This window comes from Ascaphus truei, chromosome 1 (assembly GCF_040206685.1).
Source record: "Ascaphus truei isolate aAscTru1 chromosome 1, aAscTru1.hap1, whole genome shotgun sequence".
Classification (NCBI taxonomy): Eukaryota; Metazoa; Chordata; class Amphibia; order Anura; family Ascaphidae; genus Ascaphus; species Ascaphus truei.
In genome coordinates, this window is record NC_134483.1 from 69,764,600 (window position 1) to 69,791,426 (window position 26,827).

The 26,827-nt window shown below is 44.5% G+C and overlaps 1 protein-coding gene across 1 annotated transcript in view; it reads right to left on the reverse strand.

The window, feature by feature from the left end:
• Positions 1-26,827, reverse strand: part of DHX29 (DExH-box helicase 29) — a 198,664-nt gene that overhangs the window by 158,671 nt on the left and 13,166 nt on the right. The window contains exons 9-17 of the mRNA XM_075589152.1: positions 26,600-26,761; positions 14,152-14,317; positions 12,377-12,500; positions 7,611-8,213; positions 6,172-6,315; positions 3,132-3,308; positions 2,562-2,702; positions 2,138-2,282; positions 196-316 (exon numbers count right to left, since the gene is read on the reverse strand). Coding sequence (XP_075445267.1) covers positions 196-316; positions 2,138-2,282; positions 2,562-2,702; positions 3,132-3,308; positions 6,172-6,315; positions 7,611-8,213; positions 12,377-12,500; positions 14,152-14,317; positions 26,600-26,761 — 1,783 coding nt within the window. The remainder of the gene's footprint in view (positions 1-195; positions 317-2,137; positions 2,283-2,561; positions 2,703-3,131; positions 3,309-6,171; positions 6,316-7,610; positions 8,214-12,376; positions 12,501-14,151; positions 14,318-26,599; positions 26,762-26,827) is intronic.

The window sequence follows — 26,827 nt, forward strand, 5'->3', positions numbered from 1 at the left end:
AAACTGCAACCCCATCAATCTCTCCACAGGAATCTATGCATCAAGGCAAAAGTGTTGCAACATGATGCAGAAGAGAGATGGCAAAGAACAACAGTATGCCATTAAAAGAAATACAATCATTTCTTCGATACTACGAGAACTGTTTCTGCCTATTGTAGTTGCTATAACAAAGACAACATGTGGTGCAGTGAGTACCTCCTCCTGTCGTGAAACCTCTTGTCAGAGGACAACAGATCGTACAGCTGCTGGATATCGGCAAGCCCAGGTAAAAAGATCAGCACGGCTCCCTCTACGTTCCTAAATTGGCCACTTCTGTCTGAACGTTAGAAGAGGGAAACAGTAAAAAGGGGGGAAGAAGTAGTACATTTTCACAACCCCATTAGCGATTCTTCTATAAACGATCTCCTGTAGTAGATTTTAAAAGACTAAGAAATATGAAATGAACTGCAACATTCTTTTATACTTTTTTTTTATAGACGCAAATGTATATATATATTGTAGAGTTGCCATGGTAACGCGACATCATTTGACGCTGTGATTCAGGAGGAGGAGGGCAGCAGCAAGGAGGTGGCCGCCACAGCTAAGTGCCTTCCCATCAGGCCCGAGAGTGCGGCATCTGTATATGGGGGGCAGACATTTATGCCGCCCCCAAAGTTAGCTACCCTAGGCTTAGGCCTAATGGGAAATCCGCCACTGTAGGTATTAGAGCAGTGTTTCCCAACCGGTGTTCAGCGGCACTGTGGGGTTCTGGGAGAGGATCAAAAAGGCGTTCTCCGATCTCCAAGAGCAAGGGGAAAGCAGGGCAGTTTCCTCCACCCTGATTGGCTGCTGTGTAATGCAGGAGGTGGTGTCAGGAGCCTGAGGGGTGTGGTCAAGCAGAGGAGGAAGCAGCATGCGCAGTAGAGGTGAGGCTTGGTATCTGTCCTGTTGTGTGTGTGTATTTGTTCTGGTGTGTGTGTGAGTGTGTGTGTGTGTGTGTGTATATATTTGTTCTGGTGTGTGTGTGTGTATATATATATATTTGTTCTGGTGTGTGTGTGTGTGTGTGTGTGTATTTGTTCTGGTGTGTGTGTGTGTGTGTGTATATATTTGTTCTGGTGTGTGTGTGTATATATATTTGTTCTGGTGTGTGTGTGTGTGTGTGTTTGTGTGTATTTGTTCTGGTGTGTGTCTTCTGTGACTGTTTCTGCCCCCTCTATCTCCTGTGACAGAATTGTCTGTCTCTGTCCCCTCTGACTGTCTTCTGTCTCTGCTGGCCCTGTCTCCTGTGACAGACTGTCTCAGTCTCTTCCCCTGTGATGGTGTGGCTCTGCCCCCACCCTTCTCTCCTTTGACGGACTGTCTCTATAGTGTTATTAATACTTTGCGTCATTGGGGTAGGTCTGATCTCGGCTAATTCTGTTTTGTTATGACAATGTAACTGACCATTACCAATGTCTTCCAAGTTCATCAGTGCCTTACACAGCATTTTCTAACAAACTGTTTGCAGCACCATCATTACAATGGTCTCATTCCCCTCACTTTCCATGTTCTGTGGGGTTTTCTATGCTACGCTCAATGCATTCGCTAAGATTATTGGTCTTGTTTGTACCAACACTTAAGAAAATGTTGACGGTCATTCTGATTTTTTCTACGTGGTTCTTAGTGTTCAACATTATTATTCCAAAAAAAGAAATACAACCACCGTTTGGGTACAAGTGTATACTCTGGGTTCTGAGGTCTGACTTGTACACTTACCTTTCCCTTTGTTACATTGTAGAATGTGCAGTGTAACATACAGCAGCAGTGCGCAAACTCGGGGGGGTGGGAGATTTTGCTGGGGGGGGCATGGGCGGTTACAGGGGCCCCGCGCTCTTCCCCACGGCATTTAAATGAAATGCTGGAGGAGGCGTGAGGCCTCTGTAACTTACATACCCGCTGCCAGCCGGGTCTTCGGCGACCCTTCGCCATGGCAACGTGGCAGGGTCATGGCGTGACGTCACATGACCCCCGCAAGCCGGAAAGGAAGGTGTGTGTGGGAGGGGGGGGGGAGGGGCACGAGAACCAGGTGGAGTAGGCAAGGGGGGCGCGGCGCGAATAGTTTGCACACCCCTGGAGTACAGAATACAGTACAACGCAGATATATCTAAAAACATACCCAAGAACACGAGCAGCTCCAGGACCAGGTCAAGGTTAATTCTATTTGGGTTCATGTAGAGAACAGCATGGCGTGTCCGGCTGCTGTACCCCTGATAGTAGGCGCTCATATCTATCCCAGTGCCTGATTGAGCAGGCATAAACTCCTAAGGAAAAATAGGAATATGTGGACACTATTTCAGCATTTGATCACAATGTTAGTACAATTACGGAGAGAAAGATCATATCATTTAATATCTTTTGGAAATTATTTTAAAACAGGAATCCTACATATAGGTACACCACTCTTGATACAATATTTGTTTCTAAACTATAAATTCTGTACAAAACAATTACTAATTGATGGCTCATGGACTTCAACTGGGTTTCTTATAACTCGGCAACCTGTGTATAGTGTTAGTCTAGACATATGTATGGGGTGTCACCTGGTATTTTTTGCTGCCCCCTCCTTTGCTGGTAACGCTGAGCGTTATTTCCTCCTCGTCCTCTAAGAATTTCTGACAATACTCAGAGTCTTGTTCCAGAACAAAACCCGTTTCTTCAACCACATCCTCCAGGTGAAAAACCTTCAGGTAATATTGAGAGATGCAAAAAAAAAAAAACACAAAGATGTGAAAAGTCCGTCGTCCGGTAGGATGTGAATGTTAAGTTTTTATACAAACCAGGATATTGGATCTTACAAAACCGATAGAAGAAAAGGGAGGATTTAATTAGCGGACTTGGCCGTAACGAGCAGCGACTTCACATCTAGGGGCTTATTCTATATCCACCAAAGCGGTCATTTTTCAGCCGAAATTCCCCACTGAAGCCAATGGTGAATTTGGATGAAAAACAGCCCGGTTGGCCGCCTCAGCGGATATAAAATAAGCCCCATAATGGTAACCAGATACAAAGCATTTTGTTATATAGTTATATTCAGTATGTTCTCGCTTGCATTTGTTTATGAGAATAAAGAAAACGTAGCACCGTATGAGGATATAAAACAATGCACGTACCTCAACTGGGTAGGTCCTTCCTGAAATCCTTATGATGGGGCAGTGAGTGAAGTAGCTGGAAAACTTATCACAGTCCACTGTGGCGCTCATCAGAACCAGGTGCAAGTCCGAACGCTTGCGCAGGATTTCCTTCAGGATGATGAGCAGGAAGTCAGACTGGACAGTTCTTTCATGCACCTGTAATCACACACACAAGAGACGCTCAGCGATCAAGAAAAAAGGTTGTGATGTTTAGGGAACGGGGGCAGTTCCAAAAAACAAAAACATTTACATGTAGTTTCCATGCAAAAAAAGAGGAGGTTAGTTTGTGAAATCTGAGGGCCCGGCAGGAGGTAGAAACATCGCTCTTTTATCATCTTCTTATCTGTTGCATTTGCACGGTTTAAAGTAGGAAGATGTGCGCGTGTTAGAACGGAGAGCAGCACCTTATGTTTCCTTTGTATTACTGTACCATTTGGGTCGGAATTACAACTTGCAACTCAAGCAGGGGTGACCAACTCCAGTCCTCAGGGGGCTACCAACAGATCAGGTTTTAAGGATATTCCTGCTTCAGCACAGGTGGCTCAATCATTGTCATTGACTGAAACATCTGTGCTCAAGCAGAGATATCCAGAAAACCTGACCTGTTAGTGGCCCTTGAAGACTGGAGTTGGCCACCCTTGTCCTACAGTAACCTTTACAACTACTATTACAACTACTAGAGTCCCCACATGGATTTCTATCCATATAGGGACTGTTTGTGAGGATAACATTGTGTTTACATCACGAGTTGAGTGGGGTAACTACGGTTATACAGAATAAAATCTTTTGCTTATATAGCCCGAAAATGTACTCGGCAAGCACAATGGGAGTTAATCATTCAATCGCGATCATGCCGACTCGCACTGACTTGCATGGAAGTCTCCGTGTGGTAGTGCCCCAATGAGCAGCATCGCGCCTTAACAAATACGTTTAGGGAGCCCCTGCCACGGAGAGCTTACAATCTAATTATAGTGCTTGAAATAAGTGGCTTAAAAAGAATGGTCACAAGGATTCGAACAGAGTTCACCCACTACAAAGGCAGTGACATTACAAATATCCCCTAGGGACAGAAGGCCAGTCATTGAATAGGGAGTCCGTCTCCCTACCCTCGCCTATTTGTTTCCACATGTGTGTTTCATAATGAACACTTCAGATCTTTATGGCTATAAATGGCCTTCTGTTTTCAAGCACTTTAATAGAACGGTCTCTATTCAGTCTTAACACAGAGAGGAAGAAGATTGCTGTGCTACGGACACACTAGAAAAGAAAGATATGATGAATACACCCCTTGGTGGCTGAAGGAGCCTGCAACACACTGCAAAACTAACACGAGAATTATTACCCATCTGCCCCAGCCTGATCTCCCTGCCATATACACATAAACCCGTGATTGCTGGAGAGCTCGGTCATACATTGTGTTGTAACTAATCTGTTGGAGAATAAATGATCCGAAAAAATGTGAATTGAATACAGATGATATTAGATCTAGCTGTAAAAAAAACATCAGTAGATGTTATCCCTATGCATTGAGGCGGCCTGAGTTAGGAGAACAAGGGGATAAATTAAAGGGGCTATTGCACTTTGTTTAATCTCCCCCATACGCCCCATCGCAATATGCGGCGAAGCCGTTTCCCTGTACAAGGGGAGGTTTTAGTCCCGTTCATGTAGATGGAGTTGAGCTTTTCTCCATCATGGGGAAGCAGCTTCTCAGCAAAATGAATAAAGGCCAAAGGCCTCTAATAAACAGGCAGTAAAGAGGCCTTCTCCTTGGGGAAATCTTCCTGGCCAAGGGGAAGACATCTGCCCAGCATATTAAATAAGGGGCCAAACGCTTTTTTATGACTATGCACATTTCTGTTACAGGTCGATGCGATATAGCTGGAAAACAAATAGGGAGATTAATTTTTTCCTACCTCTTGCAACGTACATGCCACACTAAATGATAACATTGAGTACCTCTACTCCCCCACAGTGCTTTCTGCTGCTATGAACACGGTTTATTGGTACAGTCATCTTTAGCAAAATAAAAATAATATATATTTTTTAATTAAATCAAAGCACTGAATTGTGCAAAACTTCCAGGATCATTTTTCACTTTTGTTTCATTGGAGTATTTAACACCTTTGCAAACTTTGGGCAGAAACTCTTAGTATAACAATCAGGGCAGCAAAGTTCATGGACAATACAAATACATGCGGCTTTTGTTAGGGGCCGATCCAGAACGGAGGGAAGAAAACAGCAGCATCTGCAAAGGTGCCGCAATTAGCGGCAAATTACAGACCCATCTTAGATATTCACAGATGTGGTCATTTTACATCATTGTTTATAAAATAATATTTCCCTAAAACAGAAAACTAGCATAATTATACAGTGAAGCAATATTTATTCCAATTAACGGGAAAAAATTACATTTCGACCTACTCAGTGGAACTGCACCTTTTTACAGCTGCTGGAAACGTACATGTGCGTGGGCTCGGAAGTGCACTTAATATAAGCACTATATTGTCATTAAAAATCCTTTCTATTATCTTACACATTCCGAGGAATATTTGTGCAAAGTTACTATTTCTTACTGTGCTACGGGTTAGCATACACATTCATTATTTACAATGGTTTTAAAGTCTAAAGTTCTTTTAACGTTGTACAAAAAAATAAACTGGATTTGTGCATTCTAAGATTAAAGATACGTTTCTGCCAACAAAATGTATTTATTTTTAATGCAGTTCAGCTCAACCCCCTGCTTCATAAAATAAAAAAATAGGATGGAATACTCTTAAGGATTCTTCTAATGATGTAAAGGCTGCATCTACAGAGGTGGTGCTGAAATATAACATGTCCATGGTATGATTTTGAAAAACAAATGAAACTAATTCAAATAGAATATTTTAGGAGCCTACAATTATATGCATCTTTCTCAAAAAGAGATGAATTATGGACTGCAATAATGTCAGGGAACCCATTGTAATCTCTAGGTGTGCAAATTGTGCTATTGCATCTTGCAACACAAGGCGTTCCTCACCTCGTCCACGATGACGTGAGTTATGTGCTTGAGGAGACTGTCTTCCTGCAGCTTGCGGAGCAGGATCCCCGTGGTACAGTACAGCAGTCTGGTGGATTCTCCTGTTCGCGACTCCATACGAATCTGGTACCCACACAAGGACGTCTGGAAACAAGCACGGCTAGGGTTAGGTGCTCAAATAGCATTGTTATGTATGAAATCTAGGAGTTGAGTCTTGAAAGTAGGTTTTTTTCCTATTCCACACTTCCTCATGCTTAAGAAATATATTCTCTCCCTTTCCAATGCGGTTTTTATTTATTTTTTCAATCTGATACTCCGTTCAGGAAGTGGAAGCGTTTGAAATATTAAGGGACCGGGATGTTAAAGTGAAGATCTCCGCAGACCTTGGTGCCGTCCAAAGGTTACTATGATAACTCAGAAGTTAGAGAAGAGAATACTGATTTTTAACATGATTAAAAAAAGCAACTTTATCACAGCATTAATGTGCAGTTATTGGTGTTGACGTAGTCATGATTTTTGGAAAATCTCACAGATAAAGACCCTTATTCTGTAAGGTGTGATGAGCGCAGATGACATCCTATCGCAGGAAAAGCCCCCCCATTAAAGTCAATAGGGCTTTCATACGATAGCACGTCATCTTCGATTATCACACCTTACAGCAGGGGTGCGCAAACTTTGTGCGCTGCGCCCCCCCCCCCCCCGCGCTCGCACGCCCCCTTACCTAAAATCCGGCGTCAAATGACGCGCTGTGTCAAGTTGCCATGGCGACACGACCGTTAATGCCAAAGACACGGTAGGAGACACTGCAGAAGCCTCACACGATCCCCCGGCACTTCATTCAAATGCCGTAGGGAAGAGCGCGGGGCCTCTGCAGCCGCCAAAAAAAAATCTTGCCCATCCCCCCAACTTTGCGCACCCCTGCCTTAAAGAAGGGCCATAGTCCCTGGCAAAAATGGTTTCAATGTTATTTATAGGTGCAGTCATTTTTACACATTAAATAAATACATGAACTGTCTTTATAGCTAATTACAGTTTATATAGTGAAATTCAGCTTTAATTTTTTTTTTATAATTATAAAAATGTATTTGTAAGCAACATTAAAGATGCCAGTCTGCATTACATGTACGGAGTGGACAGAAGTGCATTGAGGAATAACACTAGTTTACAATGAGCTGTACAGCCTCTACTTCCACTCACTCACTTCATAGAACAGAGGCCCTTCTGGGCAGAGATTTCCATCTCACCATGTTGGCATTTACACAAGAAGAAAACATCGGCTTTCTGCACACAACACAATCCACGAAAACTAACAAAATAGATCAACACTGATTCTTGCCACGGACAATGACGCCCTATAATACCATCTGGTTTACTTTCTTCCCCACAACCAATTCTCTCTCGCACTACATGGGTTTCCAGAAAATCCCCCCTTCCCTTACCCTTGCTCCGGGTCCGGCTTCACATCCCAGCTCCTCGCACACTCTGGTGGCCAGACTCATGGCCGAGATCCTCCTTGGCTGGGTGCACACAATGTTACATTTCCCCGAGCCCCACTTGTTCAGCAGCAAGTCTTCCAACAAGAATTGAGGGACCTGAGTACTTTTACCGCTGCCCGTTTCTCCGGCCACCACGATGACTCGATGCCTACTCAGCGTCTCCAGGATAAAGTTCTTGCGTGCGAACACAGGCAGCTTCTCCCTCTCGCTCAGCAGCCTCCTATACTTTGAGGAATCCCGGAGCTTCAGGAACAGGTTTCTCAAGGGCTCCAGGTCTTCAACCTTCAGTTGACCTGATGCCGTGTGGTTCAAATCCACTTCAGAAGCCAAGTTCTCCCAGGAGTCCTCGGGGTCTTCTGAAATTTGGGTTTGTTCTGGCGGCTTCTGCTGTGGTTGCAGCAGTTTTAGCTTGTTCAACAACTTGCCGATAAACTGGTCGCGTGGTTTGTTGATCTCCATTTTGTTTTGCTCCAACTTTTCTTTCTCGGCGTCGGTCCACTCCAGCCACACGTTCCGGTACGGAGGAGGTAGCAGCATGTGTACGGACTAGTATTACAAGGGAAGGGGAAAAAGAAACAGAAAAGTATTCATATGGACAGCAACAGAAAGCACACAATCACTCGTTTAATAACTTAATACCACTACTAAAACAAATATAATCATGCTTATGGTTAACAACTTTGTCGTCTTTGAATACTGAAAAAAGTGCTTCACACTTGTCTCATCCCAACTCTGTTACAGGAAAGTCTCTGGCAGGTGAAGGTCAGGGAGGGGGCGGTGTCTGTGGAAGTCCTGCTCAGCACTGATATCGCACAGAACGGAGGAGCTAAAGCAAATGAAAACCACCTCAAGTTTTATATTAACTTGGTAATAAACTAAATTCATAAGTGTAAAAAAAAAAGGGGGGGGGGGAGAAATGACCATGATTTAAAGGTCTCCTCGCCTAGCGGGGTTCACAATATGGCCGCTGTTGAAAGATTTCCCGCCCTGTAGGAAGCTGTGACGTCATTGGTGCGGCTTCCTCTTGGCCCATGTTTAAAGTCCTGCGTGCTGAGCCGGAGCAGCTACCGGCACCTACTTTGGAGGTAAATATCTCCGGAAGCAGGGGGTCTCGGAGCTGAAGTTAATGAGGTGCAGCTCCGGAGACCCCCTGCTTCAATTCTGTATTTAAAAAAAAAAAAAATTTCACCAACAAAAATACTTCAATTAGCAACATTCAATATAGTCACAATGTCACTAGAGGATTATTCATTAAAATGGGATCAATGGGTGTTTCTGTGAAATAATGTCCCGAACAGCACCATCGCAGTTTAATGAATAACCCCTAAAGTCATCATTAAATAATTATAGATATAAGAGTGCAGAGAAAATGAGTACTTCCGTAATAGTAACAAAAACTGGAGTGAGCGGAGCACAGCGCAAGAAAACGCAATTCACTCCAATTTTTGTTCCTGATCTCTTAGTTTCCGGACGCGCGCACTTCTGCTCCCTGTGGACTTTATTCGTGAATACTTTTTCTCTCCTTGCTTCACCATATACGCTTTTCGCCTGCACATTCGGCGGACTCTGTATTTGCCATTATCTGAGATGGGTGGGGACAACGACGACGACGACTTGCCTGATCTTGGGGACATCCTAACCCGGCGTCCACCGTTTGGGCTGTGCTACGGAGGTTCATGACGTGCTTATTGGCTTTATGTGGCTCTTTCAGGTATGTGATAAATAGACATTTTGGAGGAGATTTTAATACTACTCACCAATTTAAATAAGGGAAGCATAGGATTTATATATCCTCCATTCAAATTCTGATTAATTATTTTTTATTGGACTTTACTTCAAGTTTTTCTCTGATGCACTGATTAGGCGATATCTATTTTTAGTCCAAATAACAAGACAATCTTTCGAGAGTTCTCCTCTCTTCCTCAGGTCACCAATACTGACTGACAGAGATTCCAGGAGCTTAACACAGATGTAAAAATAGAAAAACAAGATAGCCATCTGTGTCAGATGATGCAAAGAAGGAATAAACAGGCAGGGAAATAAAGGGATGAAAGGGACAGTGAGACACAGGAACATACTGTACGTCCATCAGCAGTGTGCAGGGGGGTGGGGATGCAGGGGGGAGGGTGGGTTAGTTGTAAAATTCACAGAGGCAGGGAGAAACATTACAACAAAATGGAGTGTGTGCCGAGCACGCGCGTTCTAAGTGAAACTTCTTTGTGTTTTGTCACTGAAATTGTATTTTGATGTTTTTGTGGCAGGTTTGGATATAAAAGTACTGGTACTGTGTCAGGTTTGGATATAAAAGTACTGGTACTGTGTCAGGTTTGGATATAAAAATACTGGTACTGTGTCAGGTTTGGATATAAAAGTACAGGTACTGCGGCAGGTTTCGTTATAAAAGTACTGGTACTGCAGCAGGTTTCGTTATAAAAGTACTGGTACTGCAGCAGGTTTGCTTATAAAAGTACAGGTACTGCAGCAGGTTTGGATATAAAAGAACTGGTACAGTGGCAGGTTTGGATATAAAAGAACTGGTACAGTGGCAGGTTTGGATATAAAAGTACTGGTACTGTGGCAGGTTTGGATATAAAAGTACTGTGTGCTTGCCTGATCGCATGATCGACTGAGTGCTGTGTGAAGTTTGACCCAGCGGGGGCGCGATCGTGCACGCGCCTGATCGGGACGCATTTGCGTCTCCATGAAGGAGCTTTAATCCTATGAGAATTGAGGTCGGTGCCAGCAAAGAAGTTTCACTTCAAAAAGGTAAATAATCTCAGGAACCCCACAGGTTTCCCAAAACTAAACTGAGCACGGTTCAGATCTGAAGTAATTTAACTTGGTTTATTAAAGGGTTTGGGATTCAACAAAACTCAGACTAATGTATAAATACAGATATAGGATAAGTATCTGTCATATAAATTAGTTTTTTTGTACACAATACAAAAGCATCAAACAGCGACATGAATTAGCTTTATCTGGAATGCTTAATTAATATATCTCAGCGCCATCTGTTGGTTATATAAAGAAGTACAGACTTTTCACAGCGCCATCTGTTGGTTATATATAAAAGTACAGACATTTCACAGCGCCACCTGGTGGATTTACATGAAAAGCATAATGAATGTCACAGCGCCATCTGTTGGCTTTATAGGCAAAGTATGACAGGGGTACATAAAATACTACAGTACACAAAATATACACGCCTCATCATAATGCATTTTCGTCTCCATGAAGGAGTTTTCGTGCTATGAGAATTAGGTCGGTGCCAGCAAAGAAGTTTCACTTCAAATAGAATGAAAAGTATTTCACAGCGCCATCTATTGGTTATATGTCTACACAAGATTCGCAAACATCTTAAAGCTGCAGTTCAGTCAATATCCTGCATGTGTGTTTTTTTTAATAAATCAGTTCTGTAGTAAGAAAAAATACTTTTAGCATTTTCTGTTTTTAAAAAAACAACTTTGAAAAACCAATTTTCTTGTATTGTATTTTAACAGCCATTTGCTAAGGCACTGCCCCTTCATGTCCTGTCACAAGCCCTGGCACACCCCTCTGTCAGCCCTGCCCTCCCTCTAGCACGTGTCAGTGCAGGAGTGCTCATGAATATTCATGAGCTTCCACTGACAGACAAGCAGAATATAAAGAGATCCCTTCACTAATTATGTCACCAAATTTCGACCTATCAATACATGGAGAACGAATTGACCTGCAGCTATACAGTTCTTTAGGTAATTAGAGATTGCCCACATGAAAATATAGTAAAAAAAAAAAAAAAAAAAAAAGACTGAACTGCAGCTTTAAAGTGCCATCTATTGCTGTATGTGTGTATAAACAAGATTGACAAACATCATATAGTGCCATCTAGTGGGGTGGGGTGTGGGTATGGTGTGGGTATGGTGTGTGTGTGTGGAGCAGTGAGCTGTCGTGTCTCTGGTCAATTTCAGCAGCCAATGCATTCATTGGCTGAATTGACGTCACGCTGCTGCAGCCGGAGATCACAGTTTCAAAAGACTCCCGCGACTGCAGCAGCGTTGTCGCTGTACTTTGCAGCCAATGGTCATTTCAATACTGAACAGTACCATTGGGCGCCAGGAGTCTGTGACCAACACGTGTGCGCACGTGAGCACGTCGCAAAGTGCGCTGTGTGAACGGGGCCTTAGACCTATGAGATTTTGCTTGGTAGGTGCCAGCAAAGAAGTTTCACTTAAAAAATTATGGTAGTGGATTAAAAACCCCATATCGGCATTAAGTTCTCTTGTATTAGTGCCAACGTGTATTATCATTTTAAGTACAAATGTTTTCCGTTCTCTGGTGTTGGGAACTATTGAAGAGTTTGATAGTGACATTCTGGGTGAAGTTGAGAAGAGGATGTATATGGGTTTCTGAATAGGAAAATAGTGCAGCGTAAATGAGTATTTCACTATTAGGCGATACCTTTTTTTATTTGGACCAACAATAGATATTATAAGACAAGCTTTCAAGAGTTCTCCTCTCTTCCTCAGGTCACCAATACTGATTTACAAGCACCCTAACTTTATTATTTACCACGCAGGACCACCCTAACTTTGGCAGTGCCTCCCACTGTGTATTTGCTGCCATCATATTCCATGTTTATATATAGATACTGTATTTGTATTAAGTGATGTGTCATGTTGCTTTCCAGACTCCGACGTTCAATATAACGCATCTCTGAAGAGCTAACTCACCTGTCCCTTAGTGAGCTGATACAGTGCTAGAGTAGCGGCCAGGTGCTGTGCCTGCATACTGTCTTCTGTCACCACCGTAGGACACACACACATCACTTCGTCATTCGGTTTGAGAATTTTTACCCTAACAAAATGAAAAACGAAACGAGTGAATACAATAATGTCATATATTTCATTGTCCTTACATCCTTACCAGCAAAGGGAATAAATACAATAATGTCATATATATCATTGTCCTTATATCCTTACCAGCAAAGGGAATAAATACAATAATGTCATATATATCATTGTCCTTACATCCTTACCAGCAAAGGGAATAAATACAATAATGTCATATATATCATTGTCCTTATATCCTTACCAGCAAAGGGAATAAATACAATAATGTCATATATATCATTGTCCTTATATCCTTACCAGCAAAGGGAATAAATACAATAATGTCATATATATCATTGTCCTTATATCCTTACCAGCAAAGGAAATAAATGGTTGATGAACACCACTTGGCCACAGAATGTGCACCTTTTTTATATTAACTCCTAAACCAGTCTGCTGTTGCTAACCCCGGAAAATGTTATTCCGGTCTAATGCATCAGGAATAGTAATATATCCTTGTGGATGGTGCTCCTCTGCCTTAAAGTTAATATGTCTAAAACTGAGCTCCTCCTATATCCCACTAAATCTGACCTAATATCCCCTTTTTCAATCACAGTGAATGGTACTGCCATCTATCACCTTGCCTAGGAGTGACATTTGACTCTTCCCTTTCCATCTCCATTCACGGCATGGCTAACATTTGTTGCTTCTTCCTCTGTAATATTGCCAAGATCCGCCCTTTCCTATGTCAATCTACTACTAAATCTCTAATGCATGCCCTTATCCTCTCCCGTCAGGATTATTGTAACATATTGCTAACAGGCCTCCTTGCCTCCCAACGTTCTCCTTGGCAATCTATCCAAAATTCTGCTACTAGAATGATTTGCCTTCCTCCCAACACAGTCCCTGCTCATCTCTTCCTTAAATCTCTTTCCTAGCTCCCCATCAAGTTTTGAATCACCCACCAAGTTCTCCTCCTTACCTTCAAGGCTCTCCACTCATCTGCGTCTCTCCTACATATCAGCGGTTATCTCTCGCTATGCCCCTGCTCTTCTGCTCCACTCTACCCAGAACTGTCTCCTTTCACCTCTACTGCTCTCTCCCCTTAAACACTTTTCCCTCACTGCATATTACCTGTGGAAGTCCCTCACACTCCGTATATACCTGTGGAAGTCCCTCACACTCAGTATATACCTGTGGAAGTCCCTCACACTCCGTATACGCCGAGCACCTTCCCCCCACCTTTAAGTCAAACCTTACAAATGAAGCGCTCCAATAGCCTGGACTCATGGCTACTGTCCCACACCCATAGTCGCAGTCGCTCCTACCAACCATTATGATCAAGCATTGCAATCTACTGCACTTATTCCCTCACCTGCTATCTCTGTAAATCGCCCAACATACCACTTAGATTGTAAGCTCTCCTGGGCAGTGATTTACTTTCCTATTGTCCGATTTTGTTTGTTGTATTATAATTTTGCCTGTACTGTCTCTTTTGTGAAGCGCCGAGTACACTGTGGGCGCTATACAAATAACAATATACATACATACATACATAGTAATGACCCTAGAAGCTTTTGGATTATAATGCAAGGTGACCAGTTTTAGCTAACACAGTGCCGATTTGATATATGAAAATGAGAGGACTGGCGGGTCCCCTACACAGGGAGACGTACCTACTTTTCCAATATCTGCCCACGGGCACTTTCTCAAAGGTTGGGTTTGGGCTCTTGGGGAAATGTTTCCGGCACCAATCAATCAGGAACTGTTTGGGCGATTTACCTGTCCAGCTCCGAGAGGTGTAGTCAAAGTTTCGAATGTCGAGAGGCGGTTTCTTTTTAGCTGGGGGGGAAAAAAAAAAAAAAAAAAAGAACGTTATTGCCAGAGGGAATTGACAACAGAAAAAGCTTCCAGGTGTCACAGGTACTGGAGGCGAGAGACAGAAGGGACACAAGGTGTAGAGCACTAAGAGGAAAGCATCACACCTTCTAATTGTTCCCATACCATTCCAAAGTACATTCAAAAGTATAGGTTTTTATTCAACTTTATACTAGAAGTGAAACTTCTTTGGCAGCACCTACCACAAACCAAACCAAAATCTCATAGACCTCTTAGATTGTAAGCTCTTCGGGGCAGGGATTTCCTTTCCTATTGTCTGATTGTTCTTCACTTATTGAATTATTATAATTCCCTGTACTGTATTCTTTGTGAAGCGCTGAGTACACTTTTGGTGCTATATAAAGACATACAATACAATAGAACCAAAACTGCCTCATTGAGACAAAAAATGCATAAAAATATATATATATATATATATATATACACACATATACATAAAAAATAAAATATATATATTTTATGCATTTTCATCTCCATGAGGCAGTTTTAGTTCTATTGTATGTATGCAACTAATTCATCATTTTATTTATTTATTTTTATATATATATATATGCAATACGATACCGCATCAAGATGAAATATCAGAGGCAGCACTCCAAATGGTAATCAAAATATTGTATTGAATCAACAAGACATCATTCCAACGTTTCGGTCCTCAAACGGGATGTGATAAAGGTCCCGTTTGAGGACCGAAACGTTGGAATGATGTCTTGTTGATTCAATACAATATTTTGATTACCATTTGGAGTGCTGCCTCTGATATTTCATCTTGATGCGGTATCGTATTGCCTAAATTATTTTATAGGATTTGCACCCAGTATTTTGTTGATTCGGACGGAGTGCTTGTGGTTCTTTCAAACTGCTATATATATATATACTAGCTGAGAGACCCGGCGTTGCCCGGGATGTAATTTTGGGGGGGCTTACGACAGGGTTAGGCTTCCCCCCCCCCTTGACAGCTAGGTGGGTGACTGAGTTGACTGAGTGTGTGGGTGACTGGGTGGGTGTGTGACACTTGACTGAGTGGGTGGGTGGGTTTGACTTTGGGTCGGTGGGTGGGTGACTTTGGGTCGGTGGGTGGGTGACTTTGGGTCGGTTTGACTTTGGGTCGGTGGGTGTGTGACTTTGGGTCGGTGGGTATGTGACTTTGGGTCGGTGGGTGGGTGACTTTGGGTCGGTTTGACTTTGGGTCGGTGGGTGACTTTGGGTCGGTGGTTGGGTGGGTGAGTTGGGTCGGTGGGTGGGTGAGTGGGAGACTGACTGGGTGGGTGAGTGGGTGACTGACTGGGTGGGTGAGTGGGTGACTGACTGGGTGGGTGAGTGGGTGACTGACTGGGTGGGTGAGTGAGTGACTGGGTGGGTGAGTGGGTGACTGACTGGGTGGGTGAGTGGGTGACTGACTGGGTGGGCGAGTGGGTGACTGACTGGGTGGGTGAGTGGGTGACTGACTGGGTGGGTGAGTGGGTGACTGAATGGGTGGGTGTCTGGGTGACTGACTGAATGGGTGACTGAATGGGTGGGTGACTGGGTGACTGAGTGGGTGGGTGACTGAGTGGGTGGGTGACTTACTGAATGGGTGGGTGACTGGGTGACTGACTGAATGGGTGACTGAATGGGTGGGTGACTGGGTGACTGAGTGGGTGGGTGACTGAGTGGGTGGGTGACTGAGTGGGTGGGTGGGTGACTGGGTGAAAGTGGGTGACTGGGTGAAAGTGACTGGGTGGGTGACTGGGTGGGTGTGTGGGTGGGTGACTGGGTGGGTGTGTGGGTGGGTGACTGGGTGGGTGACTGAGTGGGTGACTGGGTGGGTGTGTGGGTGGGTGTGTGGGTGACTGGGTGGGTGTGTGGGTGGGTGACTGGGTGGGTGACTGAGTGGGTGACTGGGTGGGTGTGTGGGTGACTGAGTGAGTGGGTGGGTGACTGAGTGAGTGGGTGGGTGACTGAGTGAGTGGGTGGGTGACTGAGTGAGTGGGTGGGTGACTGAGTGAGTGGGTGGGTGACTGAGTGAGTGGGTGACTGAGTGGGTGGGTGACTGAGTGGGTGGGTGACTGAGTGGGTGGGTGACTGAGTGGGTGGGTGACTGGGTGAAAGTGACTGGGTGGGTGTGTGGGTGACTGGGTGACAGTGCGTGGGTGGGAGACGGTGTGTGACTTACCTTGACCCCGTGGCATCTGGCTGGGGCAGGAGGTGAGTTCGGGAAGCTGGGGGGGGTGGGGGCAAGAGTGGCAGGAGTCCCGCGCCGCGCTTCCCCTCTCCGGTAGCGGCGCACGTGATGGGGAGAGCAGGAGGCCCGGCCCACGCTTCCCCTCTCCGGTAGCGGCGCACGTGATGGGGAGAGCAGGAGGCCCGGCCCGCGCTTCCCCTCTCCGGTAGCGGCGCACGTGATGGGGAGAGCAGGAGGCCCGGCCCGCGCTTCCCCTCTCCGGTAGCGGCGCACGTGATTGGGAGTCCCGCGCCGCGCTTCCCCTCTCCGGTAGCGTCACACGTGATGGGGAGTCCCGCACCGCGCTTCCCCTCTCCGGTAGCGTCACACGTGATGGGGAGTCCCGCACCGCGCTTCCCCTCTCCGGTAGCGGCGCACGTGATGGGGAGTCCCGCACCACGCTTCCCCTCTCCGGTAGCGTCACACGTGATGGGGAGAGCAGGAGGCCCGGCCCGCGCTTCCCCTCTCCGGTAGCGTCACACGTGATGGGGAGAGCAGGAGGGCCGGCCCGCGCTTCCCCTCTCCGGTAGCGTCACACGTGATGGGGAGTCCCGCACCGCGCTTCCCCTCTCCGGTAGCGGCGCACGTGAGGGGGAGTCCCGCACCGCGCTTCCCCTCTCCGGTAGCGGCGCACGTGAGGGGGAGAGCAGGAGGGCCGCGCCGCGAGGGGGAAGGAGCCTGGAGTTTGCTGCTGAGCAGCAGGGCCGCGCTTCCTCCGCGGCGCACGGTGAGGGTGATGGTGCGGCTGGGGATGTTGCGGAGCGTGGGGATTTGGGTGAGGTGGGGAGGGGGGAGAGAGTGAGGGGCACCGGGAGAGGAGGGGCACCGGGAGAGGAGGGGGGGGGGGGGGTGTGTGGAAGGTGAGCTGCGGTCCAACTGACGGGGGAGAGTGTGTGTCCCTGTGTGTGTGTGTCCCTGTGTGTGTGTCCCTGTGTGTGTGTGTGTGTCCCTTGGCCGTCACTCCGCCTCAGGCCAATGAGAGGTGTGCGGGGGCGGCCCAAGGGACCAATGAGATTGCCGCTAGGGACACCGGACATCCAGGCAGGCAAACATACAGTGCTTTCACTAATATAGTATAAGATATATATAACGGCAGTCAACTCAACAAGAGTAAACAAAGGACAGCACTCAGTGGTAGATGAAAAAACCTGTATTCAAAGTAGACAGCAGCACAAACAAGATCAACATTTCGGTCCTCGCAGGGACCTTCCTCAGGGCGGTGCTGCGACGACCGAAACGTTGGTCTCGTTTGTGCTGCTGTCTACTTTGAATACAGTTTTTTTCATCTACCACTGAGTGCTGTCCTTTGTTTACTCTTGATGAGTTGACTACCGTTTTCTATTTTATCCCTATGGGACATGCACCGCAACTATTGTTTTGTATTTGGAGTGCCAACTGCCTCTTATATAGTGGGCTGGTGCATGTCCCATAGAAGTAATAAAAGCATACATTACCATGAAGCGGCAAATAGGCGACAGCACTCAGACAGTTTGAAGCAATATTATGTATTAAACATATAGCACATATCTCCAACGTTTCGATCCCACAGGGGGAACTTCCTCACATCACTATACTGTATGGTGTTTGTGAATCTTGTTAACACACAGACACACACACACCAATAGATGGCACTATAAGATGTTTGTGAATCTTGTTTATACATATAACCAATAGATGGCGCTGTGAAATACTTTTCATTCCATTTGAAGTGAAACTTCTTTGCTGCCACTACCTAAATTCTCATAGGACTACAACTGAACTTGACTTTTCACTCAAAGACGTTAATACGTTTAATAGACTACAGGACTTTGATGAATATGAACGTCAGTTAGAAATGAATATGGATAAATTCAAGAAAGAATTAAAAGACAGAAAGCACCGAAATGTATCCGTGACTATGAACAGGGCACGGTTTACAGATATCCCTCTAACGTGAATAAACATGACTGATTACCCTCTGAAACCTCTGCCTCAGATGACGAGTAAAGTGTCACAACCAAAAACACGGAGTTTCCTTAATAGTAAAACACATCCATTGTCCCTGGCTAGCCAAGCTGATTTTTTAGATCTCACACAGCAAAGCGCAAAAAAATCAGAGGGAAAAATAACCCTGCGAGAAAGAAAGGGTCAGCAGTCCTGGAAGAAGAAATAACATCAGGACCAGTTACTGACAACTTACACATTTTCAATCTATCAAACAATGTTTTCAGCCAAGACCAACTTTATTTGCTAAAAGAAAGGACTCTCCTTTTCCCCCATCTCAGACTTTAACCTGTTTGAATGGGTTAAGGACGTTAATTTGTTCAGCAGACGACTTTTACTGCATAAATTCCACACTAAACGTGCTAATGAGAACCAGGAAACCATGAGTATCATTGATAGACAAACCTTTGATGTTCTCTTATCACAGTATCAACAAAATGAGGAGACTGACACCCACTTTACTGGCCCCTTCACTGACCTCAAGAAGAGGAGTCATTTTACCCTGCCACTTAGCATCTGCCAGCGGTTGATCTCTTCATCTCATGTGTCACCAGAGATCTAGAAGCTCAACCCTCTCATTAAAAGTCTCAAAATAATCCTACAGCCAATGAGAGAAACGGCCCGAAAGAACTAATGACCAATACTACTTTTATAATTAAGCCGTCCGATAAGGGTGGCAATATTGTCATTATGGATACCGATGCATACGTTATGGAGAACAAGAGACTATTGGGCGACAAAGACTGCTACAGCATTCTTGATTGCAGCCCTACATCACAAAATAAGCAGGGAAAAACTGCTATCTTGTTAAATGATCTACATCAGGGATGCGCAAAGTAGGGAGCACGCAGATTCGCTTCGGGGGGGGGGTGCGGGGTTTACAGAGGCCCAGCGCGCTTCCCAAAAGGCATGTAAATTAATGTCGGGGGAGCTGCAAAGCCTCTGTAAACTTCTCCTTACCTTGGTTCAGACGGCTCCTGGTGACGCGTTGCCATGGCAAAGCGGCGTGGTCATGTGATGTCACATTGCATGGCAACGTGATGTTATGGCGCCAGGCTGTCAGAGTCAAGGTAAGCAGGGTGGAGCGCGAGCAGAGGGGGGGAAAAAATTGCGCTCCCCTGGTCTAGATGATGAACTAATCACCAAACAGGAATATGACTTCATGCTCCCTATAGCACCTACTGTGGTGACTTTCTAGTCTACCAAAGGTGCACAAGAATCAACAGCACCCGCCTGGACGACCTATAGTGTCTGGGAATAATTGCCTCACTGAAGGCTGTAGTGTCTATGTTGACAAAGTTCTACGCAATTTGGGCACCAGTTTACCATCTTATGTCCAAGACACCAAGGACACTTTAAATAGACTTGGTGGCATCACTGTCAGCAAAGACACAATGCTCGTCAGCCTAGACGTAGAATCGTTATACACTAGTATTAGACATCAGAATGGCTTGGAAGCAGCTGCTCACTTCCTGTCCACCAAGGACTGTAGGTTCAGTAAACATAAGCAGTTCACTCTGGACCTTTTGAGTTATGTTCTGACACATAATTACTTTGTGTTTGACGGCAGTTATTACCACCAGATCAAAAGTACGGCTATGGGTACCGCATGTGCACCCACTTATGCGAACCTGTACCTTGGTATGGGAGAGGGAGTGGCTCAGTGAGTAAAAGACACTGACTGGCACTGAGAGTTTGAAGCAGGGGAGTCTGGTTCAATTCCCGGTGTCGGCTCCTTGTGACCTTGGGCAAGTCACTTTATCTCCCTGTGCCTCAGGCACCAAAAAAAAAAAAACATAGATTGTAAGCTCTACGGGGCAGGGACCTGTGCCTGCAAAATGTCTCTGTAAAGCGCTACGTATAACTAGCAGCGCTATACAAAAACATGCTATTATTATTATTTATTATTGGCTGGTGGGAATATACTTATCGGTTTTGTGATGAGTTGTCTATGTATACTGAACACATTGATCTGTGGATCAGATACATACACTACATTCTCATCTTATGGAATGGTTCCAGCACATTGTTTTCCGCTTTTGTCGATGGTCTCAATAACAACATGCTTAATGTGAGACTAACCATAGTAACTAGCCGGTCATCCATCACTTTGTAAGATCTGGACATTTATGTCAATCATGATAACAATATACAAACGAAGGTGTTAAGGAAAAGCATGGCTACCAAGTCTTCTGTTGGCTCAGAGCCAGCATCCCCCGACAATGGTAGCAGGCATACCAACTGCACAGTACCTCCGTCTTAGAAGGAATTGTTCCACCATGCAGGAATTTAAGAATCAGTCCAAAGAGTTGAGGGATCGATTTTTGGCCCGTCGCTACAACATCAATAGTCTCAAGCGATCTTATCATTGCGCATTGTATAGCAACAGGGACTATCTAATATCTCAGCGGTGCGCAAAGTGGGGGGCGCTGGATTTGTCTGGGGGGGCGTGGGCGGTTGCAGAGGCCCTTCGCTCTTCCCTGAGGCATTTAAATTAAATGCCGGGGGATCGTGTGAGGCCCCTGCAACTCTGAAAGTTACCTGAACTCTGCCGGCGTCACTCGTGTCCATGGCAATGCGGCGTCAAATGACACCGCGGGGTCATGTGACGTGACGTCACAAGCGTCAAATGACGCTGCGGATCACGTCACCCCGCAATGTCATTTGACGTCGTGCGAGGTAAGGAGGGGGGGCTCAGAACGGAAAGGAGCAGGGGGGGGGCCTTCCTGTGCTCAAGCTTCCTGTTTCCTGAAGCCTCCTCCTTCCAGAGGCCGTTCCTGTGCTGAAGCTTTCAGTCGCTGAAGCCTGGTATCGTCCCCAGTCTGTGACCTCGACCATAGGTTCTGTGCTGAAGCGCCTGATCTCCTGCGCTACAGCTTCACTGTTCCGGTGTCGTTCCTGCTTTGGAGTCTCCTCCTTCCAGAGGCTTCATTGGGCTGTAGCCCCTATGCTAAACCCTTCCCTGATGCCGACCCAAGTCTGTGATCCCCGACCATCGCCCCTGTGCCACCTGCCTTAACCCCAGCCTGGACTTCGTTTACTCTGCTATCTCCAACCCCGACCTGGCTACCCATGACGACGGAATTCGCAATCCAGACCCGGATTCAGGTCGGCGTTTCTCTATCCCCACCTCAGCCCTGCGGTCTGGTACTGGTTTGTGGCGAGCACGTTTGTTACATCCATATTGAGGCAGAGTGGATCAATAAACTAAAGACACGAAGTCACAATGGCCTCAATGAGGGGTTCACTTTTACCACCTTCATTGATTGATTCTCAGTATGTCTGGCACGTAATCTACGTCATCAGACACCATTATGGGTCTGTTTTAATGTAACACGGTGGTCTATTTGCTACTTTTGAGTTTACTTGGGGGATATATTTAGTCAGGACTAGTTCAGCCTCAGTAAAAATAAAGGAGCATATGCTCCTGAGGAAGCTGACGCCAGTTCAGCGAAACGCATAGAGCTTTCAACACCGCATGCAGTTGCTCCAGACTTGAAGGTGAAGAGCCTGCCGTGCCGTTCCGACACCTGCCTCTCCCTCCGTCCAACCGGAAGCTGTCGGTCCTTGACGGACGTGACGTCAGACGCTGTCCACCGCGATCTGACTGAGGGAACTCTGAAGTGAACGGCCAGACTACCACCTCTCCCGGCGTTAATCTACTGCCTCAAGAAAACCTTATGTGCCTGTTATCGATGTACACATTGTGCATTGTGAGTACATTTCTTATGCTTTTTTAATATATAAATTCGTTTATTGGTCCACACCATGGTCTCTCCTTGTTGTCTTCTATGAATACCATCCTGAGTGAGAGCCTTCCTATGAATACCATCCTGAGTGAGAGCCTTCCTGAGTTTCCATCCACCATGTTCCCCGCTTATGCGGATTTTTCACTTACCTGTTGTAAGTAGGCAATTCAATTGAGCCAAGACTTTGTTTGTTCTACAAGTGTGTGAATTTGCTGCACCATTATTGTCTATTTCTTTTTTTGGGGTGTTCCTGAATCATCGCTCCCTTCAAACCCTGGATGTCCATTACTGTTTATAGGGGAATTTGTACATATTCCCTGTGAAGGTTGAGAATCTTTCTATTTCACCTTACAATTCACTTTATATTATTTATCACTTATTTATCACTATCACTGTTGTTCAGCGCCGTTCTAAATTACTTGGGTTTATTATTCTTAGAAGTTTATCAGCAACTCTATCTCCCCCAGTGGCTTTATCCCATTATTAGATGATTCCATTTATGGTTATCACTGCAGGTTGTCATGCGACCTATTACCATTACTTAACTGATATGGGTCGCTCATGCCACATTATCCCTGTGGTGATGGCATTTATCAAGAACTATCTACCCTACTAACTGCTTCTTTATCTGGCATAATTTCAAGCGGTTTAATCTCAGAAGCTGCAGTGGCAACGCCGCATTTACGCTCGATATATTTTTAATCACTGTTCTTATTTATACAGTGATGTTTTATGTAACCTTCTCCCTTTCATAAAAGTTATATGTTATTTATTTTGGTGGTGTGCCAAGTGGATTGATTTTGAGAACACCTCCTGTGCGCTCTGTTTTTGTTTTGTCTATTACCCCAGTTGACAGTGTGCACCCGCCATTTACTACTATAAGTTAATTATTATTTTGGTCTACTAGTAAAGGTGACTTAGTCGATCATTAGCCTCCTTCTTGGCTATTGGTAGGACTAAAACTCCTTCATGGAGACGAAAATGTGTCATGATCAGGTGCGTGCCCCTGCTGGCTCAAAATTCTCACAGCACTAAAAGTCCTTGATAGAGATGAAAAAGCGATCGATCTCGTGCACGAGCACCTCCGCTGGTTGAAAATTCACACAGCACTAAAAGTTGTTCATGCAGAGGAAAATGCGATCAGGCAAGCAAACAGTACTTTTATAAGCAAACCTGCCACAATAACAGTATTTTTATATCCAAACCTGACACAGTACCAGTACTGATGGCACTGTCAGACATTCCTTGCTCTTTACATGTAAAACCAATAGATGCCGCTGTGAAACATTTTAACTATTACATGTAACCTATAGATGGCGCTGTGACATTCATTATGCTTTCATGTGAAGCCAACAGATGGCGCTGTGACATTCATTATGATTTTCATGTAAAGCCAACAGATGGCGCTGTGACATTCATTATGATTTTCATGTAAAGCCAACAGATGGCGCTGTGACATTCATTATGATTTTCATGTAAAGCCAACAGATGGCGCTGTGACATTCATTATTATTTTCATGTAAAGCCAACACATGGCGCTGTGACATTTATTATGATTTTCATGTAAAGCCAACACATGGCGCTGTGACATTTATTATGATTTTCATGTAAAGCCAACAGATGGCGCTGTGACATTCATTATGATTTTCATGTAAAGCCAACAGATGGCGCTGTGACATTCATTATGATTTTCATGTAAAGCCAACAGATGGAGCTGTGACAGTCATTATGATTTTCATGTAAAGCCAACAGATGGCGCTGTGACATTCATTATTATTTTCATGTAAAGCCAACAGATGGCGCTGTGACATTCATTATGATTTTCATGTTAAGCCAACAGATGGCGCTGTGACAGTCATTATGATTTTCATGTAAAGCCAACAGATGGCGCTGTGACATTCATTATGATTTTCATGTAAAGCCAACAGATGGCGCTGTGACATTCATTATGATTTTCATGTAAAGCCAACAGATGGCGCTGTGACATTCATTATGATTTTCATGTAAAGCCAACAGATGGCGCTGTGACATTCATTATGATTTTCATGTAAAGCCAACAGATGGCGCTGTGACATTCATTATGATTTTCATGTAAAGCCAACAGATGGCGCTGTGACATTCATTATGATTTTCATGTAAAGCCAACAGATGGCGCTGTGACAGTCATTATGATTTTCATGTAAAGCCAACAGATGGCGCTGTGACAGTCATTATGATTTTCATGTAAAGCCAACAGATGGCGCTGTGACATTCATTATGATTTTCATGTAAAGCCAACAGATGGCGCTGTGACATTCATTATGATTTTCATGTAAAGCCAACAGATGGAGCTGTGACAGTCATTATGATTTTCATGTAAAGCCAACAGATGGCGCTGTGACATTCATTATGATTTTCATGTAAAGCCAACAGATGGCGCTGTGACATTCATTATGATTTTCATGTAAAGCCAACAGATGGCGCTGTGACATTCATTATGATTTTCATGTAAAGCCAACAGATGGCGCTGTGACATTCATTATGATTTTCATGTAAAGCCAACAGATGGCGCTGTGACAGTCATTATGATTTTCATGTAAAGCCAACAGATGGCGCTGTGACAGTCATTATGATTTTCATGTAAAGCCAACAGATGGCGCTGTGACATTCATTATGATTTTCATGTAAAGCCAACAGATGGCGCTGTGACATTCATTATGATTTTCATGTAAAGCCAACAGATGGAGCTGTGACAGTCATTATGATTTTCATGTAAAGCCAACAGATGGCGCTGTGACATTCATTATGATTTTCATGTAAAGCCAACAGATGGCGCTGTGACATTCATTATGATTTTCATGTAAAGCCAACAGATGGCGCTGTGACAGTCATTATGATTTTCATGTAAAGCCAACAGATGGCGCTGTGACATTCATTATGATTTTCATGTAAAGCCAACAGATGGCGCTGTGACATTCATTATGATTTTCATGTAAAGCCAACAGATGGCGCTGTGACATTCATTATGCTTTTCATGTGGCGCTGTGAAATGTCTATACTTCTATATATAACCAACAGATCGCTCTGAGATATATTAAATGATGCTTTCCAGATAAAGCAAATTGCTGTCACTGTTTGATGCTTTTGTATTGTGTACAAAAAAACGAATTTATATGGCAGATACTTATCCTATATCTGTATTTATGCATTAGTCTGAACTTTGTTGAAGAATCCCAAACCCTTTAGACCAAGTTAAATTACTTCAGAACTGAACCGTGCTCAGTTTAATTTTGGGAAACCCGTGGATCCTGAGATTTACCTTTTTGAAGTGAAACTTTTTTGCTGGAACCGACCTAAATTCTCATATGACTAAAGCTCCTTCATGGAGACGCAAATGCGTCTCGATCAGGCGCGTGCACGATCGCTCCCCCACTGGGTCAAAAGGCACACAGCACTCAGTCGTTCATGCGATCAGGCAAGCACACAGTACTTTTATATCCAAACCTGCCACAGTACCAGTACTTTTATATCCAAACCTGCCACAGTACGAGTACTTTTATATCCAAACCTGCCACAGTACGAGTACTTTTATATCCAAATCTGCCATAAAAACATCAAAATACAATTTCAGTGACAAAACAAAGAAGTTTCACTTAAAAGGCCATCCTTTTTCATCCCAATGAAGGCAGAACTGCTACAAAGGTTTTTGGCTCCTCTTAGACATACTGTAGCTGCCGTTATATATTTTGTAAGACCTGTTTTAATGACACAGCCTGATCTCGGCAACTGTGGTATGGATTCTACCCTATCCCACCCCCCACACCCCATCCCCTGTCTAGCACACAGTAATACTATGAATATTGAGCTTTTGGAGTTGGTCTACTATACCTATATTGGAAAAAGCTATAAAGAAGTCTCAAACTATACAACATATGATAGAAAACTGCAGAAGTATTGCTTGATTGAATGGTTACATTTTACAGCAAAATGTATTAAGTTACAGAGCAAACTGGGGGAATGATATTGAAAAGCCGTCTCATGCTGTTACGTATGGAGTCACCGTGTCTGTAATGTACATACACATCTATTCTTGTTATCTGGTTACCTTGTAGTTTTGTCAACGCTAATGTTATACTTATTTTATTTGTATTTTTTTTATTTTTTTTACAACACACTAAATCAAATCACTATATAATATGCACTCAGAACAATGTGCTTGAAATAGTATTTTTGTGTTTGTTTTCTCCTTTATGCGGTGTATTCTTGTCTCATCGCTCGCCCTTGCGTCTGAGAACAGACTAACATTCCTACCTTTCTCTTCTGCAGCGGCCCCAGACGGCTCAAACAATTTGAAGTTTAAAGGTTCCTCAGCAGGAGGAGGAGGAGGGACGGCGAGCTGTTTACTCTCAGTTTTCACCTCTGGAATTTTCAGAGCAGGATTAAACATCGGGTGCTCCTCTAAACTTCTCATTTCTGTGCCAGAGACAGAACAACTTCAGAAAATCACCATTGACAGAGGATGGCAAACTGAAATATTCT